This window comes from Gadus macrocephalus, chromosome 11, assembly GCF_031168955.1.
Source record: "Gadus macrocephalus chromosome 11, ASM3116895v1".
NCBI classification, from domain to species: Eukaryota; Metazoa; Chordata; class Actinopteri; order Gadiformes; family Gadidae; genus Gadus; species Gadus macrocephalus.
The window spans coordinates 20,058,936-20,078,693 of record NC_082392.1 but is presented as its reverse complement, the minus strand read 5'-3'; the positions used below and the strand labels follow the sequence as shown (position 1 = coordinate 20,078,693).

At 44.6% G+C, this 19,758-nt stretch overlaps 1 protein-coding gene and 1 long non-coding RNA gene across 2 annotated transcripts in view; one reads left to right on the top strand and one right to left on the bottom strand.

The window, feature by feature from the left end:
- Positions 1 to 6,763, top strand: part of si:dkey-215k6.1 (transmembrane protein 132C) — a 118,405-nt gene extending 111,642 nt beyond the window's left edge. The window contains exons 10-13 of the mRNA XM_060064752.1: positions 1,516 to 1,644; positions 4,362 to 4,691; positions 5,192 to 5,475; positions 6,119 to 6,763. Of these exons, the coding sequence (XP_059920735.1) occupies positions 1,516 to 1,644; positions 4,362 to 4,691; positions 5,192 to 5,475; positions 6,119 to 6,728 (1,353 nt within the window). The 3' untranslated portion in view covers positions 6,729 to 6,763. The remainder of the gene's footprint in view (positions 1 to 1,515; positions 1,645 to 4,361; positions 4,692 to 5,191; positions 5,476 to 6,118) is intronic.
- The window catches only part of LOC132467942 (uncharacterized), a 696,489-nt gene that overhangs the window by 357,539 nt on the left and 319,192 nt on the right, over positions 1 to 19,758 (bottom strand). The window lies entirely within an intron of this gene.

Sequence of the window (19,758 nt, the reverse complement as noted above, 5' to 3'; positions counted from 1 at the left end):
AATATGTAAAAGATGGAGGAGGAGTATGCGGGCGGTGAGGGGGGGGGGGGGGGTCTGATGAATATGCAGCATGCGTACGAGAGGAGCGAGGGAGGGCGGTCTGGGGACCAGGGACCTGGGAAACTTGTATAGTGCCAGGTGTGTGCTCAGTGCTCTGTGCAGCATCTGATAACATGCTATGGGGTCTCGTGCTGTCACAAGGATGGGTGTTCTCGACCTGGCCTGGACACTGCACTACGTGTACGGAGATGATAGCACTGGACCACAAGGGCAGCTGTGTAGGACGATACAATGCAGATGAGGATGCGGTGGTGATGTAATATCAGCATATGCCTCCATATATGTGCATGCACACACATGCACACAAACACATGCACACACGACTACACACATACCTGCACAAACATATGCGCACACACACACACACACACACACACACACACACACACACACACACACACACACACACACACACCTACACAAACATACCAGTACAAACATATGCCAACACGCACACACAAACATACATGACATTAGCAATACTTGCGTACACACACAAAAAAACATACTCACACTTAGGCACACACACTCTAATTCCCCAGGCATATGCACTCATACTTCCAAGCACACACACACACACACACACACACACACACACACACACTGATAACATGGGCATATATGCATATACAATCGCATTTTCTCTCCCTCACCCACCTCTCTCTGTATTTGTTTATAAATCAGGTTAATGTTACCACATGGTACCAGCTCGCACATTGTAATTGATGTACTAATTGAACAAGGAACAGCTCAAAGGAGAGATTTGATTGGGCAGTTCATCCAGGCATTGATTCCTCTCTCCCTCTACCCACCCCCTCCTCTTTCTCTGTATTTCTTCGAGTTTTTCAACCCCCTTTATCCCCATCTTTCTGTTACCTAGAGATGAGGAGGAAGTGGAGGAGAGTAGTGATTGAGAGAGAGAGAGAGAGAGAGAGAGAGAGAGAGAGAGAGAGAGAGAGAGAGAGAGAGAGAGAGAGAGAGAGAGAGAGAGAGAGACATGGCAACATCGAGAGAGAGAGTGCCGAAAGTTGAAACTTAATTACTTTTCTTGCAAGAGTTATTCTGTTGCCACTTAGCTGCACAATGTTCTCCGCACTCTGATTAGGGAGAGAGAGAGGAGGCTTTACCGGGGGAAATTAGAGGGCTGGGTTTGCTCAGTGAAACATAGCCTGTCCACTGGGCTTGGAAGTTATGGTGGAGATGGAGGGAAGGAACGAAGGAACACTGGAAGAGTGAAAGAGATCGTATGAGCCTATCTGTCTTTAGCTCGAGGTCCTAATTAAACGATTGCATCTGTATTTTTTACTATTAACAATCTTTACATTTAAGCTGAAGCTGAACAGTCTCTCTCTCTCTTTCTCTCTCACACACACACACACACACACACACACACACACACACACACACACACACACACACACACACACACACACACACACACACACACACACACAGGAGGCGGCGATCACAGCGTGGATCCAGTACAGCGACGGCTCGGTGACGCCGCTGGACATCTACGACCCTAAAGACTTTCTCCTGTCGGCGGTGTCCCTGGACGAGGGAGTTATCTCCACCATCAACCAGGTACTGCTCCTTTAAGGAAGGATGAGGACGTCACCACCATATTTGGTCATGGCATACATATTTGCATATTGATATATTATTCTTATTTTATTTTTTTCTAATAATAACCCATAGTCTCCAGGCTCAGAAATTAGCTGGAAAGGTATGAGAAGCAGGAAGCAAGCTTTATCACATCTTATGGTGTGATCCAGATGCCTCTGATGCCAGTCTTCCGAGTCGGAAGTCGGGGAATCTCCCAGCTTTCTTGTGGCATTTCTCTGAGCCACGACCCCTTTTTGTCTTCATCTCTCGGAATTCTGAGAGTAGACCAAGAGCAGCGATGACGCTCTCAACAAAAATGGCTGCGCCCGTTAAGTGATTTATTTTCTTTGTATTTGTACCTCGTTGGTCATTATAAATGCTCTTACACACTTTATTACATTGCTACTTTATTCCGGTCACCAATTAATGCATTGCACGGTCTTGCTGTGCGTGCAATACAGGTAAAGTTGTGTTGTTTGTTTTCAAGCTGGTTTGCTAAAGAGGCTAATGTAGTTAACAATAACCAACGACTAGCCAATTAAATGACACAATCACAAAGAAAAACGGTATGGATGCTCCAAGACCGGAAATTATGTCAGAAGTGCAACTAGGGTGACCAGATCCCGATTCACCAGATCTGGGACAAAGGCTACGTTCGTGTGGGATAATGTGGGACAATGTGGGATACCATGCATCGAGGTAGTCTAAAATAACAACGACAAAAAATAAACATTTATATTCTGCCCCTTTGCTTATAACATTACTATGCTTTGCCATCTGGTTGATTCAGTAGCACATACAAATTTAACAAATATATCTTAATTAAATGGAACTTTCCTTAGATTTCTCACGTGCTTGCACAATGTAAGCATAGTAAACATAGTAAGCATGGAGCTTTCTTTCATACTTGTACTCATTGTCTCTGAAACGACACAGACAAAGAGTCTTGCATTGTCTGTGTCGCATTGTTCACGTCGTATTTACCTCCGTGTGAAATGGAATAATTACTCAAGCAAACTTCACACAAAACTTTACCAGACTCGCCTTGCACTGGTTTCACCCAGGGATAGATCGTGTCCCAGTATTTATTTTAGCTGCATTTCCTCTTCTTAGCCGTACGGGTCGTGCTTTCCTCCGTCTCATGCTGCTTGCCGTTCTGACCTGAGTTGCATTGTTTTTTTGTTGGTGAACTTGCGTCCTCGTCCAAGTTTGATTGACATGATCAAACAGCCCGCCCCGTCCCCTGATGACAGCCCTCACTGCTGTCTCCTCACACAGCTATTTGATTGCCAGATTATAAAACACGCATTAAAAAAAAATATATATATCGAGTCTGACTGTCCCGCATAACAATGCGGGACAATGTCTCAATTTGCGGGACGTGTAAAAGTAATGGGAATGCGTGAATGTTGGAAGGCTGGTGTCCGAGGCATCTGGATCACACCATTAAAGTCTAAGTGAACTCCCGGTTTCAGCTGGAATTCTAACAAAAAGTAGATTAGAAAAATTATGTTTTGAGAGATCTAGGAAGGAAAGGGGGGTGTTATCGTCATGGGTTACGACCTACCCCAACTTTGCGATACTACTTCCAAGATAATAAAAGACCTGCAACACCTTTTCAAACAAAAACAGCAACAGTTGGAGTTCACTGGCCCTGTGAGACCAGATTTTTCAGAATACCAAGCCGCTTTTTTCAGTGGGCTTCCCTTGACTGGTCGTTAGCCTGTTGCTCTCATTCCCACGGTGATGCCTGCGCTGCTCTCACATCAGGCTGAACCTCGCGTGCGGCTATTATTGATTGTGTTGTGTTTGGATGGTTTTTATTATTTCACTTATTCCAAGTTCATTTAATACATTTTTACATAACGGTTGGTTGAATGAGTGAATGCACGAATTAGTAACTGAACGAGTGAATGTGTAATGAATGAGTGAATGGACCAGAGAGTGAATGGACAAGAGAGTGGATGACTGAATGAACAAGTCAACATAAAATCAATGAATGAACAGACCCAACTAGTGAATTAACTAATGAGTAGATGAGGGAGTGAGTAAATGGGTGAAGCGGGAGTGCAGGAATGAATGAATGAGTGAAGGAATGGAAGAATGAATGAATGGACAAATGAGTGAACAAATGCATTAATTGATTAGTGAAAATAATGAATGAGTGTAAGAATGATAAGTGATTGAATTGATGAGTGAATGAATGAAGAGTGAGTGAATGAAAGAGTGGGTGAATAATGAGCGAATGAATGAGTGAGTGAATGAATGAGCGAATGAAAGAGTGAGTGAATGAATGGGTGAGTGAATTGATTAATGAGTGAATTAATGAGTGCATGGAGAGTGAGTGAGCTAATTGGTGAGTGAACTAATGGGTAAATTAATGGAGAATGAGTGAGTGAATGGGTGAATGGATGAATGAGTGAATGCACAGAGAGTGATTGAGTGAATGAGTGAATGGATTATTGAGTGAAGGAATGAGTAAATGCATGCATGGAGAGTGAGTGAGTGAATGAGTGAAAGGATGAATAAGTGAATGCATGGAGAGTGAGTGAGTGAATGCGTGAGTGAATGCGTGAATGCATAGAGAGTGAGTGAGTGAATTAGTGACTGGGTGAATAAGTGAATGCATGGAAAGTGAGTGAGTGAATGAGTGAGTGAATGAATGCCTAAAGGCCTGTTTATCTGTTTATGTGAAGGATCAGCGCTGGCCCACGGTCGTGGCGGAGGGGGAGGGCCAGGGCCCGCTGGTCCGCGTGGAGATGGTCATCTCCGAGACCTGCCAGAAGTCCAAGAGGAAGAGCGTGCTGGCCTCCGGCGTGGGCAGCGTCACGGTGAAGTGGGGCCCGGCCAGCGAGGAGAAGGGCAGCGAGGAGGCGGCGGGAGGCCGGGCGCAGGAGGAGGGCGGCGGAGGAGGAGGAGCGGCAAGAGGCGTGGACAACAGCACCAGAAGCAAGGTGGAGAAGGAGGGAGGAGAGTGGAAGTACAACAACGCCGGCTCGGAACGAGAGGAGGGAGCCATGAGGAAGGTGGGATGGAGGAAAGGAGGGTAGGAGAGGTAGAGAGGGGAGGAGAGGTGGAGGGAAGGAGGGGAGGTGAGGTGGAAAGGGAAGGAGGGGAGGGAAGGAGGGGAGGAGAGGTGGAGAGGGAAGGAGGGGTGGAGAGATGGAGAGGGAAGGAGGGGAGGAAAGGAGGGGAGGAGCGGTGGAGAGGACAGGAGGGGAGGGAATGTGGAGAAGGAAGGAGGGGAGGAAAGAGGTGGAGTGAGGAGGAGAGGAATGGTAGAGGAGTAAGGAGGGGAGGAAAGGATGGGAATGATCTGGTTAGGACTTGTCTTATAATGTGTCCTATGTGAGTCTATAACTGTAGCTGAAGAGCGATACAGAGCTTGAGTGGGGTGACGAGGGGGGACGGAGGACAGGAAAGGAAGGGGCTGATGAAACAAACTTGTGGATTGTGAACCTGTTTCTTTACGTTTTGACCCACAGCTTGTCATCTTTTAAACCTCTTCTTATCCCTGCTGTTCCAGGTCACCACCACTACCAAGAGCACAGTGACCCATCGCACAGCGGGCGGTAAGCCAGGCAGCGGAGGGGGCAGCAGCGGCAGCAGCAGCAGTGGTCGTGGCGGAGGCCCCGGACAAACCGGGGACTATAGTAGCTACCCTGCCCAAGTGGAGGTGCCCGGAACTGGGGAGAACAACGTGGTCACGAGAGGCCTTTCAGACCTGGAGATCGGGATGTACGCTCTACTGGGAGTGTTTTGCTTGGCCATCATGGTGTTTCTCATCAACTGTGTCAGCTTCGCCTTCAGGTGCGTACTGGGAACGTCTGACTTCTTCTCGATTCTAGACATTTTGATTTCATTACATCAACTTGTGAGGTGTTTGGATAGGTCAAGAGAACAAGGCCACATCCTTGTTTTGTATTGTCATAAATGTTTGTGTATTAAGGGGACCTGTTGTACAAATCTGGCCTTCCCTTGCCCTTGCACATAAGGAGTTCATTGGGGAATATTCCAGACTGTAGGAACTTGTCTTTGGGTAGTCCCACTTCAATGCTGCTACTGAGGAAAGGTGGCTAATTTGAGTCAGTGGTGACTGGCAGCAGTACTTTAAGCGGATTGTGGAAGCGATTCTGGGATGTTAACCGAGAAACGGAATTAGAACATGACCTTTGCAATCAATAAAAGGCGAAAAATATGAAATGTCCGTACAATCGACGGATAGAGCAATCCGCAAGGAGGTGGTTGGGAGGATCAGTTCAGGGATGGATATCAGACTACAGATGATTGATTGTACTCTAATGCTTTAGTATACATTTCACAATCACATTTTGAAGATCTGAAGTCCACAGGCACCCTTTAAACTAGTTTAGCCCCTGTCCGGCCGCTACGGGAAGATCTCTCAGCATGAATCGCCTCCTAACCTATCCCCCACTCCCTCCTCCTGTTGCAGGTACCGCCATAAGCAGCTCCCCGTGCTGGAGACGGGCGGCAACATGAACCACGCACACGACTGGGTGTGGCTGGGCAACGAGGCTGACATCCTGGCCGACCCGGGCGCCCACGCTTGCCCGGGGCCCCTGCCGGACGAGTGCACCACCGTCATCGACCGCAGCGAGGGGGGCTACGAGGAGAACAAGTACCTGCTGAACGGGGCGGGCGGCTGCATGGTGGTGGGCGTCGGCCCCATGGGGGGCCACCGGGGCGTGGCCCACAGCCAGACGCTGCCCCGCTCCGTCCCCGAGCCGCGGGGCCAGTGCCTGGCGGGGATGCCCGTCAGCGGGAAGGACGCCAGCGGCAAGTCGGAGCCGCTCAACAACTCCCCGCGGGCGGCCGCCGCCGCCGCCGTTGCCGCCAAGCGCAAGCGGGTCAAGTTCACGTCATTCGCCACGGTGATGCCCAACGACGGGGGTGGGGGAGGAGGGGGGGGGAGCCCATATGGAAACCCCCCAGTGCGAGTGGGCAACGGCAACGAGGACGACATCAAGTGGGTGTGTCAGGACATGGACCTGGGCCAATCGGAGATCCGAACATACATGGAGAGGCTCCAAGACAATCTGTGATTGGTTGGGGCGGGGTCCGAGGTTAATAAGAGGGGGGAGGGTTAATAAAGGGAGGGTGAGGGGGGGGGACTGCGTATACAACCTACCTGCAATGCCTTTGAGAAGGGGGGGAGGGGGGGGTAAAGCAATTGGGTGAGAGGATGGATTTAAGAGGGGATGCAGGTTGAAGAAAAGACTAATAGAAGCAATGAAGAAGAAAATAACGATGAAGACTGCGGCATATGTGAGGACTGAGTTCGAGGAGGCTTTTTCCATTAAGCTTCTCTCATGCTACACACTGAAAGCAGAGTGACATTGCTAGCTCAGACTAAAATCAACTGTAGCAAACATTAAATAGCCTAATATTCATGTTAATTCAATTAATTTATTGTGGCAATACTAGTGTGACAGGTATATGGCGACGTATTTAATTTTGTTTTATATGAACAATGATTTAGCAAAGTGAAAAATCATGGAATCGTAAAGCAATACAAGCAATACACTAATCAGTGAAATCTATAAATCAAACGTACCGGAGAGACTTATATCCAGAGAGGAATCAGTACTATTCAAATATTCTGTTCAAGCTACATTGCATACACTGATTGTTTTATTGTAGATTGACTACACAAATAATTCAATGTTTAAAAATGTTATGTCTTTTTCCAAACCATAAATTGTCATCAACGTTAAGGTCAGTTTTTATAACTATTAAAATATTCCATCTGCTTTTGGCATTGCTCACAAATCGTGAAATATATATTTACATGTAAAAAAATGTATATTCTAACTATGGACAGAGATGTTTTGCACCAAAGTGAGTAAACATTCAGCGAAGGATATGGACAATCGATTTTTAGTTTCTGTTTTGTTTTACCTTGTACAACAGAACATCTTGAGTGAAGACATTGGAGTGTCATTGAAAGATCTTTTCCCCTGGATCAAACAACAACAAACAAACTTGCACAATTACAAACCGGATGTTGACAGGTGGAATTGTTCCTGTTTCCTGCGTCTTTGGAACAGTGCGGGCCGACCTTCAGAGGGTACCGGTCCCGTCCTGTGCCCGGACCTCTCTCCTCTAAGATGATAAGCAATGGAAATGTTTTTACCACAGCAGGGACCACTAATTCAAACTACCCCAGAGTACCGGAGAGAACGGTTGGACCCTGCAGAGCCCTGGCGAAGAAGATCTTTTAAACAAGTATTTATACCTGTACCCATGAAGGCCGCAATACCGATCGCAGACTAAAATATCAAGATGAATGGAAAAGCCTGAATGACCGTGGACAATACTCTATAACAATTTTGAAATACCCGGTCACACTAAATGACAACAAATGACCCGGTGTCCATAAACTCTGAACCATTGTTACTTATTTTTTATTTTTTGATAGTTTTTTTTCCAGTAAGCTTTTTAAGTTTTAACATGTTCTATAAAACAGTGATATTATTTTTAGGTAATGTAATAAGAAGGTAAGGGTGCATATTTTTTGCTTATGGGAATCTATTTATTTATTTAGAAGAAAGAAAGATGGAGCAGAAAAAGAGAAAAACAAAGGACCGAACCAGGAAGAGACGGTTAATGATGTGGTGGTAGAGATCGCAATATTTATTTGTAAATGTGTTACTGTTTCAGAGTACACTGTATGTTGTAAATAAATAAACATGCTTCAAAGTGCTTGTGAATAGGTTTACAGGTCACCACACACGGTGGTATTTTGTACATTTTAGATTGGAAATATAGAGCTACATGCTACTGTGGATTTTTTGGCAGGGGGATTATTTTCTCTGTGTTTGTGTTGGATTTTTAATTTGGCGTGCGGTCAGGCTATGCCGGGCGGTGGTGATGCCTCTGTCATACCATGGATCAATGAAGGCTGCTGAGCAACCCGAGCCTGAGGACTGTGGCCCTGGGGGGACCAGGACAAGGGGACTGCTGCGCTGGAGAGTGGGACGATAATAATAGTCATTGGAATAAGATTGCTTTGTCGCACCTTTAAATATCCTCAGCAGCTTGACCATCAAAACATCCCATAATACCTTTTATTTGAGGAGGGTTAAACATAGGTTTCACAAAATGTTCACCAATGGAGCAGCCCCAAACAACCCCCTTCACACATAAAAAATACAAGTTATTTGAAACAGGCATTAAAGCAACCTACCGTTTAATCTCTTACGGACCCTTTCTCACAGAAGTGTAAGTAGGGGTTGAACAGGTGTATCCCATTACCTTAATGATGGATCATTGGCGTGTCTGGGCCCATAATTACCGTCAGGTGATACACCTGTGTTCAACTCCACTATACACATATGTGATAAAGGCTAACGTACAAGGTGCATTTAGTCAGGAGAGCCTACCAGGGTAAACGCATTGACCTCAGAGACGCATAGCCAGATCTATCGCTTGGTATCTCTCTCCATATTGTTTTGGGTAAACGGCCCTCAACAGGCCCGATAGCAATAGGCATGACCAATGAGCGTGTGGATACAGGCTTCTACCCAGTCTCGTAGCCCTTGCCACATGCACACACCTACACTCACACACACACACACACACACACACACACACACACACACACACACACACACACACACACACACACACACACACACACACACACACACACACACACACACACACACACACACACCTTTGTTGGCAGAGCTATGGCATACTGCTGTGAAACAAAAGTGACTCGTGACAAATAATACGAGAACACTTTTCTGCTAGACATAAGCATTTCTGCTGTTTTACAGTTATCAAAGAACATTTATGACAACAGGGGAAAAAAGGGACCATTAAAAAAAGAAGCTAGAATTTTCCGTGCTCTTATAAGTTTATTTTATTTTACAACCAACGTAATCGAAACGAGATTCTGATTGTGTAGCACATTGGTTCTTGGAGTACTGCAGTTAAGGAGGTATTTTATTTGATAGTATTTATTTTGGGGTGTATTTGCAATAAAGTGTTCATTATTTGGCTGAAGGCTTTTTGTATTGACATTGTCCGACTGCAATGGGTTCGAGAAAGTCTACTTTACGGGCTGCAATTATCCATAATCGTTTTTTTAGATAACAAGTTAATACGTTTGGAAAGAGGCACACGATGACTTCGTGAAACTGTGGTTGATCTTTATGTATATGCTTTTTTATAATTATATCTCTCTATATATATATATATATATATATATATATATATATACGGACTGAGATCCACCTACATCATCTGAAGTACCAAATGAAAAGTTGGCCATGGCGCAGGCATGCCTCCCTGAATTGATCACTTACTGGAACAAACCTTTACAGTAAGTGATCCAAGCCTTTTAGCTGTCATCGCAGCAGTTGCCATCCAGGAGATTTCTAAGGTCAATATGTCCCAGGTATAGTGTAATGATTTTCTGAAGCGTGTCTACCTGTGTCTGTGATACCACTTAGCTCAGCAGTAACCCCCCGTCCGTCCGTCCTTGGCCATTGCGAGATGACCTTGAAGGCCACCTGTAAATGCCTCAGGGACTAAGCCTGTTAGCCAGCCATCTCAATATGCATGGCCTGTCACCACAGCACACCGTCGCATTATAAGCTGTAAACTAATATGGTAACACCGGAACTATAGCTAGTGTTTCTCACACTCTACTCCGTACCCTTGGAGGGCTTTAGCTAGCTCCATTTATGCAGTGATAGCAGCAGCACTTAGCTGTTTGACAATAATCTCCACTACTTTAACATCATGTACAGTACATCTCAAAATGAAGTCAAAGTAAATAGCCAAATTGGTTTCTAGATATGTGCTGCTAGCATAGCTACTAGCTAGCTAGCTAAGCAAGGAGCAATAGCCTGGCCAAAGTGGAATAAGAATACGCTGAGCCAAACATGCAGTATTGGCTCCTTGTGTCAGCTCTTTAAAATTAAGTTTTATATCCATTTAATATAAAAACACAAAACTCAGTTTTCTAGAGTGTTGTGGAGAAGCAAACAAGATCAGAAAGAGCAAAGGCTACGATCATCCCAACAGCTCAAAGCATCTGATTAGAGTGTAATCCTCTTTTCTTGAGGTTACAGCCACTAACACTTTACAAACAAATTCTTCCAGAAATATAATAGTGTAATATTTATAATATTTAAGCTATCGGGAAAAAAAAGGCAAAACAATCAGAAATGTAGACTGTATTTTTTAATGAAGGTTTAAGTCATTGTATTTATTCATATTAGAGAAACCTCTCTCCAAGACTTCCATTTAGGCTTACTTTACGCTGATAATTGACAGTCAGTGTCAAGTTAAACTGTTTCGATTTTGTGAGGAGAAATAGCTATAAGTTTTTTCAAATAAATAATATTCTAAAGTCATGACATTGCATTCTGGCATTCTCTCTGTGTGGCAATGAAATATGTGAATTTGAATGTCACCGCAAGAGATTGATTTCCTCTGAAAGACCCTGCCGTAGCGATGCTCACAGCTGGCGCTAATCATTACCATTTACCTCAAATCGTCATCTGAAAGTAAAATACTTGAATAAACAGTTGATGGAAAAGCATTTCCTTCTGCTTAAATTTTCCCATAATCTCAGATCTATCCATGTTATATCTATGATGTGGCAGAACGTCTGGCCAGAAAGCAGCACTGCAAGGGGAGAGGTGTGTGTGTGTGTGTGCGTGCGTGTGTGTGCGTGTTTGTGTGCATGCATGTGCGTGTGCGTGTGTGTGTGTGTTAGGAGTGTAACGATACATGTATTCGTATTGAACCGAATCGGTACGGATGTCACGGTTCGGTGCATGGATTTACATGGAGAATACACAGTATAAATTAAATGCGAATTAATTAATGTAATGCAGAACTAATGTTAGATACGTGAGTTCTTCAGGGAGAACTAAACTAGAGCCCTCATTGGCGCATGAGGTAGCCGAGCTCCGCCTTCTGGCTAGTGTTACAGTTTTTTCAGGTCGACGGTCGAGTGAGTGAGTCAGTCAGTACGTTAGCATGCAGCTTAATCCGATTGAAGCCATAGTTTGACTATGCTACTAAATTGGACAACTGCAATTGTCCGAGTATACATGGCGGTGAGAAAATCGATTCTTTGGCCGAAGCATGTCATGCCCCGGTACGAAAGGTGGCGCTGTACCCATTTCAACTAGTGGTAGTAGAGCCACCGGCTGACCTCTTTACGTCACCAGCAGCAACAAACAACAGTCTACTGATGTTTTCAGTAGACTGTTGACATCGGGTCCATGTCATTTCCCCGACGCTCAATAGGGGATTATCACGCTGATACATAGTACTTCCGCATTCGGTGATCTTTGTGCACTGTCACATCCGGTGAATCACTCATCACTCTGGCGAACCGATGGTGGACCGGCAGTTCACTTTTACGACATCCCTGGAAAATGTACCCAAACTCAAGTTTTCTGACGTTCACAGACTTACTTGCTGGAACAATATTCAAAACATTTCAATGTAAATGTCTCATGCTGTGGATTTGTTATCCATCCCGATGCTCCTCACCTCGGGGCTAGCCCCGATGCAAGAGTATGTGACCCAAGTGCCGTTCCGTGTTTTGGGATTGCTGAAGTTAAATGCCCAGACATCTCTAGCATTTCTGAGGCAGGACATGTTAAAATGGTGAATGGTCAGGCAAAACTGAAAAATAATCATAAATACCACTGGCAGGTTCAAGGTCAATTGGCAGTAACTGGATTGAGTTGGTGCGATTTTATAACAGACACTGAGGAAGACTTCGAAGTCGAAAGAGTCTTGAGGGATGATGAAATGATAAAAGAGATGAAAATTAAGGTAGACTTGTACTTCTTTGGTACATATATGAATGTGTATCTTAAGCAGAAAGTTAAATGAACTGAATGAATAAAGGAACTGAAAGAATAAAAGGATTTAATTCATTCCCTTTTTCTGAGTACATCATTTACTACATTACATATTAACATGTAATGTATGTTGTAACATGTAACATGTTATTTTGAATACTTTCAGGGTGGACCGACTGGACTTCAAAATTGATTATAGATGAGACTTCTTATTCAATTATATACATCATTCAAAATATACAGTACAATGTTTTCAGTATACAGAATTACAGCTCCGGAAAAAATGAAGGGACCACTCCAAATGTTCTGTGTCTCTCGTTTTAATATTTATAGGTATATGTTTGAGTATAAACACTATTCAACAGGGATGTAGCCTTCTAAATCAAGTGGTCCCCGGAAGTTGGTCATCACACAGCAGACGGCCCACAGCTGGTTGACCGTCCCAGACAAGGTGAGAGGGACAGTGCGTTCCCAGATGCAGTATTCCTTAACACTGCGTGTTGCACTTTCCACAAGGATTCAAAGACGGGCGATTGCTTGTGTTGTCAGAGCATCCTCTTCGGTGAACTGCGCTGTGGTTAGAGATAAGTTAATTAGTATTATTATTATGACTGCTTCAGTACATCTTAAACATTTGTCTGCATATCTTAATGGTCACATTTTGGTCACAGTTTTATGCCTACCTGTCATCTTGAAGGGTGGTATAACCAGCGTTGCCCACGGTCAGCTAGCAGCTTCTCAATGGTGAAATCCGTGTCTGCCATGCAGCCATCTCCTGGCTCCAATAAATCCAGAAGTCCACTTAGTTCAGTCAGCTCTCGGTCAGAGATGGAGCCGGTGAAGAGACTTGACACAAAAGTCACAGCACTACACGGGGCAATCCCAATCAAGGCCTTAAAGGTTGTCGTGTTCTTGTAAGATGAGAAAACCTCAGACTGGAGAGTGTGGGTTGATGGATTCTGGCATCGCACCTCGGTGCAGTCGATGATTACCCGAACATCTGGACTGTACTGCACAAATTTGCTTGGCATGGTGTTCTTGACTTGCTGTTGACTCATACAGATGGGGATGGAGCCAAGGAACAGGTAAAGGTAGTTGGCCCACGTTATAACAACAAGGGAGACAGTGGACAAACTGACCTGAAACATGTCAGCCAGCACCTTCTCTTGCAGGCCTGCAGCAACCCGGCAGCAGAAGAGAAAAAACTCATTGCGTTGGACTGGTAGAAATGGGTTCAAATGTTTGTTTCTTTTTCTGAGCTTTCGACCAATAAACCAACACGGAGACAGATGGTTGAATAGCCTCCAAGAAGTCACAAAAAACCTCTCTTGATGTGAATCTGGTTATAGATTATAGACGAAGACATATCCCGCCAATGGAACCCGGAAGCGTGATAATCCCCCAGTCGTATGCGGACTCCTCCCTCCAGGGGGCGGAGCAGCGGGAGGAGTCCAGCCGGAGGAGTCTTTACGACGAGAGGTCGGAGCAATGGAGCGTCGGAGAAATGACATGACCCGAAGTCAACTGACAGCTGTCCCGCATACGGCAACAATACCTTTCTCCTCCATTTAGTGTTTCAATCTGGACTTTAGAGAGTCAAAGCCAAAGTTCCTCTCCCCCAATTCCTTCTTCCCCATGGCCAAGATAACGCCCCCTACGAGTATTTGTTGTGGAAGTACCAGAGAGTCAGGGAACCCGACGCAGTCTTGATTCATAATATCAGAGAATATCCCTGTAAATTCGGCCGCGGCGCAATGAATGAATAAAGATCGTAAACACGTCGGAAGAAAAAAACATTTATTTTGACAGATGTGCCCGAAGTTACTACTTTACAACCTCGTTGATGACCGGCGTTGAGGAAAACATATACTTTTAATTCAGCCTTGGGTGAAATCGAAGCGTAATGTGTACTGAATGCATGTTGATGATGATACGCTTTTTATTCTTCATTTGCAACTGACGTCACAGCTAATTAAAATGCGTAACCAAACCGGAAGTCGGCCATCTTGGTAGGAAAGCAATCACAACATTGCGCCCCGCTACACTTGTTTCAGTCACATTAGGGTGGAGGTCATTCAATCACAAAGCGCGTATCTAACCTCAATTGTTTCGCTATTATATTCTTTTGTTTGGCTAATAATGCCTACCAGTTGTGCTGTGCACGGTTGTGCGAATAATTTCATACGGGAGAATCGGAATTGCAGTTTTTTTAGGATTCCAAAAGTGATCACAACTCAAGGTGAGCGGACGCGTGAGTTGACCGAGGAGCGACTCCGCACTTGGATTTCGAACATCTACCGGGGCGACATGGCACAAATAAATCTCGCCAACACTCAGCAACTGTAGGTCGGGATTACCAATGTGCAGCAAGTTCAGGGAATACTCCCACCTTAAAAAATGCCTCAGCACTCTGAATTGTCGATGCCCAAAACTGAGCGTCAGGCAGGATTCTTTCAATGTATATTCCCTCTGTGGTCCAGACCACAAAGTCGCAGTAATCCAGGCCACATATAACTATCTGGGCTTGGACTTGGAAATAGTAGGCATGATTCCGGTCAAGTCTGATGATAGTTCCGTTTTTCAATAGGCATAAATCTTTGACTTCTGCTGCGGCTTCAGGGTCAACGTCTCGAAACCTATAAGGGCACTTACTTGATTTTGCAGACCCCTGAACCGCAGCACTTACAGTAGACTATGCCATCTGGGGAGGCTCCAAGAAAGGGCTTTTGAGGGTAAACGAACAAACCACATTCAGAGACCGAGAAATCTTCATGCGTTTTATTCATTTCTTCGACATAACAAGCCCTTGCTTGTGCTTCATTATTCAGACCCCAAGAGGTGCATTGGAAATTGTATTTGCTTCCGGGTAGCAAATCGAATTAATAAGAGATGAAGACGGCTTGTGAAGTTTGGTTCGACAAGTCGCCTTCAGCTTGGAAGCAGTGATCCGTCCAGCCCGCTGCTTGAACCAATTTTGATCGCTTGGGTTTTCCTACCAAGATGGCCACCGTCGTGACGTCAGCACTTTTTATGTCATTTTGATCACGTGGTTGCAAACGAAGAATAGGGGGTAATGGCATGACACCGGCTTCCTCCATGTTCCGCGTCCCTTTTTTTAATAAATCGTTTTTGCTCGTTTTCCGACGGCGAAAACAATAAACATATAAAGAAATCATTAAATATTTATATTTATAAATAAATAAGAATTGTTTATCTGTCTATGGCGACAACAATACGACCGCCTCCTTCTACTTCCGGCTCAAGTCCCCCGGCCACAAGATCTCGAGCATGCGCAGAACGCAAGCTCCGATATGATCAAAGATAGCAGCAGTAAAGACGAGAAAGACGAGAATGGCAAGTGGCGGCGACCCACAAGTTAGTGGAGGACCCGGCTGCCTCAATGTGGTCGCAAGTGTTGGAAAACTTCAGTTTCCCAGTCGCTTACAGGGGTAAAGTAGTTCCCATCATTTTACCGAACCGAACTCGTACCGAACCGTGATGTCTGAACCGAACCGTGATGTCTGAACCGAACCGTGACTTCAGTGTACCGTTACACCCCTTGTGTGTGTGTGTGTGTGTGTGTGTGTGTGTGTGTGTGTGTGTGTGTGTGTGTGTGTGTGTGTGTGTGACATGAAGGCCATGCCACTAGTTGCTGGCTAAGACATTATATCCATTAATTTACTTATCCTTCCTTTCTGTTATTGTGGTGAGTGCACACACTACACCACAACTTCCCTTCAAGCTCATAACCTTAGACAAATCCCCTGCAGGTAAATAGCAACAAGTAGACACACAAATGATACTCTTCATTTGATTTAGGTTTATTCCTTTGATACTTAGGGTCTTTCTTCACTAATTTCAGGTTGCAACCAGAGTGCTTGCGGCTGCTTTAAATAGAGGGCACGGCAGGTGGCTCAGATGTGCTGATGGTGGGAGATACCATCTGATATTAGCTCATGGGTGACATATGTATGTATATGAGCGTGTGTGTAAGTTTATGTAGGATATATATGTTGGACTTGGTAGATGATGTGAGAGTTATTATGTTGTGTATTGAAGGAAGGTTATCCAAAGTGTAATTTGGGTTAAACATGTGCTAATTGAATAACTGGGTAATGGTTTGGCTAAGGGGAGGGGCTAGGCCTTTAAAAGCCTGCCAACCATAGTTTACGGGGGTCAGTCGGTCTTGAAGACAGTCAGTGTATGTGACTGTTGGGCATTGATCATGGAGAACCTTTTGGAATGATCCTTTTGAATATTTGTTTTACTTTCTTTTGGACGTCCAGTTTTTGTATCTTGTCACTCCTATTTTTTGGAAATAAAAGCACCTCAATTCTTTTTGCAACTTAAGCCATCTCGTAATCCTTTTTTGAAGTCAATGAACCAGACTCTTTGTAACAGTGTGTGTGTGTGTGTGTTTATGTCCATCCTTGTATATTCATGCATGGATGTGTTTCTGTGCATTTATCATTTCAGAACCATGGGGCCGTAATACAGAGTCAGACACATTTCAAATGCAAAAAGATGATTGCATTATCAGCTCTTTGTCCAAATGGACCCATAATGATTCTTCCCCATTGCCATTTTGATGGATATGATACCTTTCCCACCCTTCCTTTCCATCTCCCACCTTCTCTCCTCTATCTCTTTCTCCTGCCTCTCTCTGTAGGTCTATTCACACACACGCTTACACTTCTGTCCCAAACATGAGGTGTACATTACAGGATAGCGACCTATGTATTAGAGTTGAATTAGAAATAAGGGAAATTAATAGTTGTAAGAATATATGGGGTGCCTAATTCTCCTGGGATCACCTCATTGGACGTTTACCTCAACGTTTACAACAACTGGCTAGATGGGTCATGCGTCACTGAAGGCTGCGTTCCCAAACAAATTGCCTTGAATCGAGTTAAAAAACAGTAAATGAATGTGCTTGTGTAAATAATATATAGAAATGTCACCTTCAAATGCATTCTTCAGCTTTGTTTTCTGCCTTCAGTTTGAAATCCAAAACTAAAGTGAAAAAACAAAACCCATCCACACCTTTTAATCCCCAGGCGAACAGTACTGATATATTTGTGAATTATAATAAAGAATTGCCGAAAACAATAACCGTGACTGCACACAAATATAAAAATATGTGTAATATCTAAATTATTCATCGAGCAAAAAAACAGAAGAAAATAGTGCATCGACTTGTTCCTGACTAAGTCTAATAATGACTTTGTTCTGTAATCGCAAAGGGGAAATTGAGAAACAAATCAAAATTGAGCTACCAAAGCAAGCACGGGGGAAAGTTCGGTAGAAGAAGTTCAATGCGGATAAAACCTGATGCAACGTCTGACGTCGACACTAATGGCCTACGCTGCAGCCGTCAGCATAGCATCAAAGCCCCATCGTGACTGCTGCACACATCAACACCACCCTAGCCAAAGCTCATGAGCTACATCTAGCTTCTGGAGCTACATGGAAATCCGGATCTAGACGTATTTAGTGTTGTATAAATCGGATGTTACCTGATGTTCATGTTGGAATTTTTCATTCGCTGACTTCTGTTTGTGTTGTTTAGCCATCGGTGTTTGTGCTTATGTGTTTTTGTATGTGGGTGCATATGCATGTAGGTATGTGTGTGCGTGTGTATGTGCGTGCGTGCCTGTGAGTCTGTGTGTGCTTGTGTGGATGTGTATGTGCGTACAGTATATCCCTGTTCATTTGCGCGTTCCAGTGAAAACAGGAATGAGTGTGAGTCCTCTGAGGCTGATCCTCGTCATTGGGCGGAAATTAGAAGGAACTCCCACTGCACCGCAGGAGGTAAGAAACACTTTCAACCCACAGCACACACCCCACACCCACACACACGCGTCAGACAATGGATAGCGTTATACCGTATACACTCACCCGCTCACATACAAACCGACACATTGACACCAACAAACCCACACAAACACATATGTCTATACAAACCGTTATGTTATCACACTAGCTCACATAGAAATAAACACGCTTACCACAAACACACACCCGCACAGATAAACATACAGACAGACACACACACACACACACACACACACACACACACACACACACACACACACACACACACACACACACACCTACCTACCTGGACACATACATCCACCTACAGACATACACAAGCCCACACACATGCAAACATGTAAATGTAAACACACACACACACACACACACACACACACACACACACACACACACACACACACACAGACACACACACACACACACACACACACACACACACACACACACACACACACACACACACACACACACACACACACACACACAGGTGGGGCAATGTTGGTACCACACACGGGCTGCCCATTGATTGGGTGTGCTGTCTCCCAGTACCACACTGCCCCAGCCTCCCGTTGGCTTGATTTACAGGGCTTATCAAATACATATTGCAGAGCAAGTGAGACGTGCAACCTTTCATCTGCAAGCCACCGCCCTGCAAATTCGACACGCTACATTAACAAGACAAACGACCGCCGCCGCGCATGCCAAGACACCCAGCCGGCTGTGTGTGTGCTGGTGTGTGTGTGTTTGTGTTGGTGTATTGTTGTGCTTATGTTTTGTTTGTGTGTGTGTGTGTGTGTGTGTGTGTGTGTGTGTGTGTGTGTGTGTGTGTGTGTGTGTGTGTGTGTGTGTGTGTGTGTGTGTGTGTGTGAGTAATTGCATGTGTGCTTGCGTGTGTATGTGTGAGTTCTTGTGACTGTGTGTGTGTGTTTAGGGGTGTGTGTTTATGTGTGAGGTTGTGTGCGATATTGTGAGTGTGTGTGCATGTGTATGCGTGTGCATGTGTATGTGTGTACATGATTAGAAGGATAGGCCGTTTCACTGCATACAGGGTTTAATGGACTGAGAGAGGGTCATACACAGGACTGTTACTACAGTCAACCTCCCTGAAACACAACCATAGGAACATGACAGGAGAAGGCAATCTGAACAAATATGGAGTTTTATTGATAAGTATTTTGCACAAAGAAATATGGAAAACGTGTCGTAGACCAATAACCCGGACGTCCCTCCCTCTTACCTCTTGCTGTTGAAGCCATGTAGCGTAAACGCTTTCGCCCGGGGACAAGGTTGTGTTCCTATAGAATTATTTTTGTGTAATTTAATTATTATGAGCCAAAAGCGTATTCATGAACGGCAACGAGGTTATGGTACTAACGTTTTTTTTGGGGTGCAATTG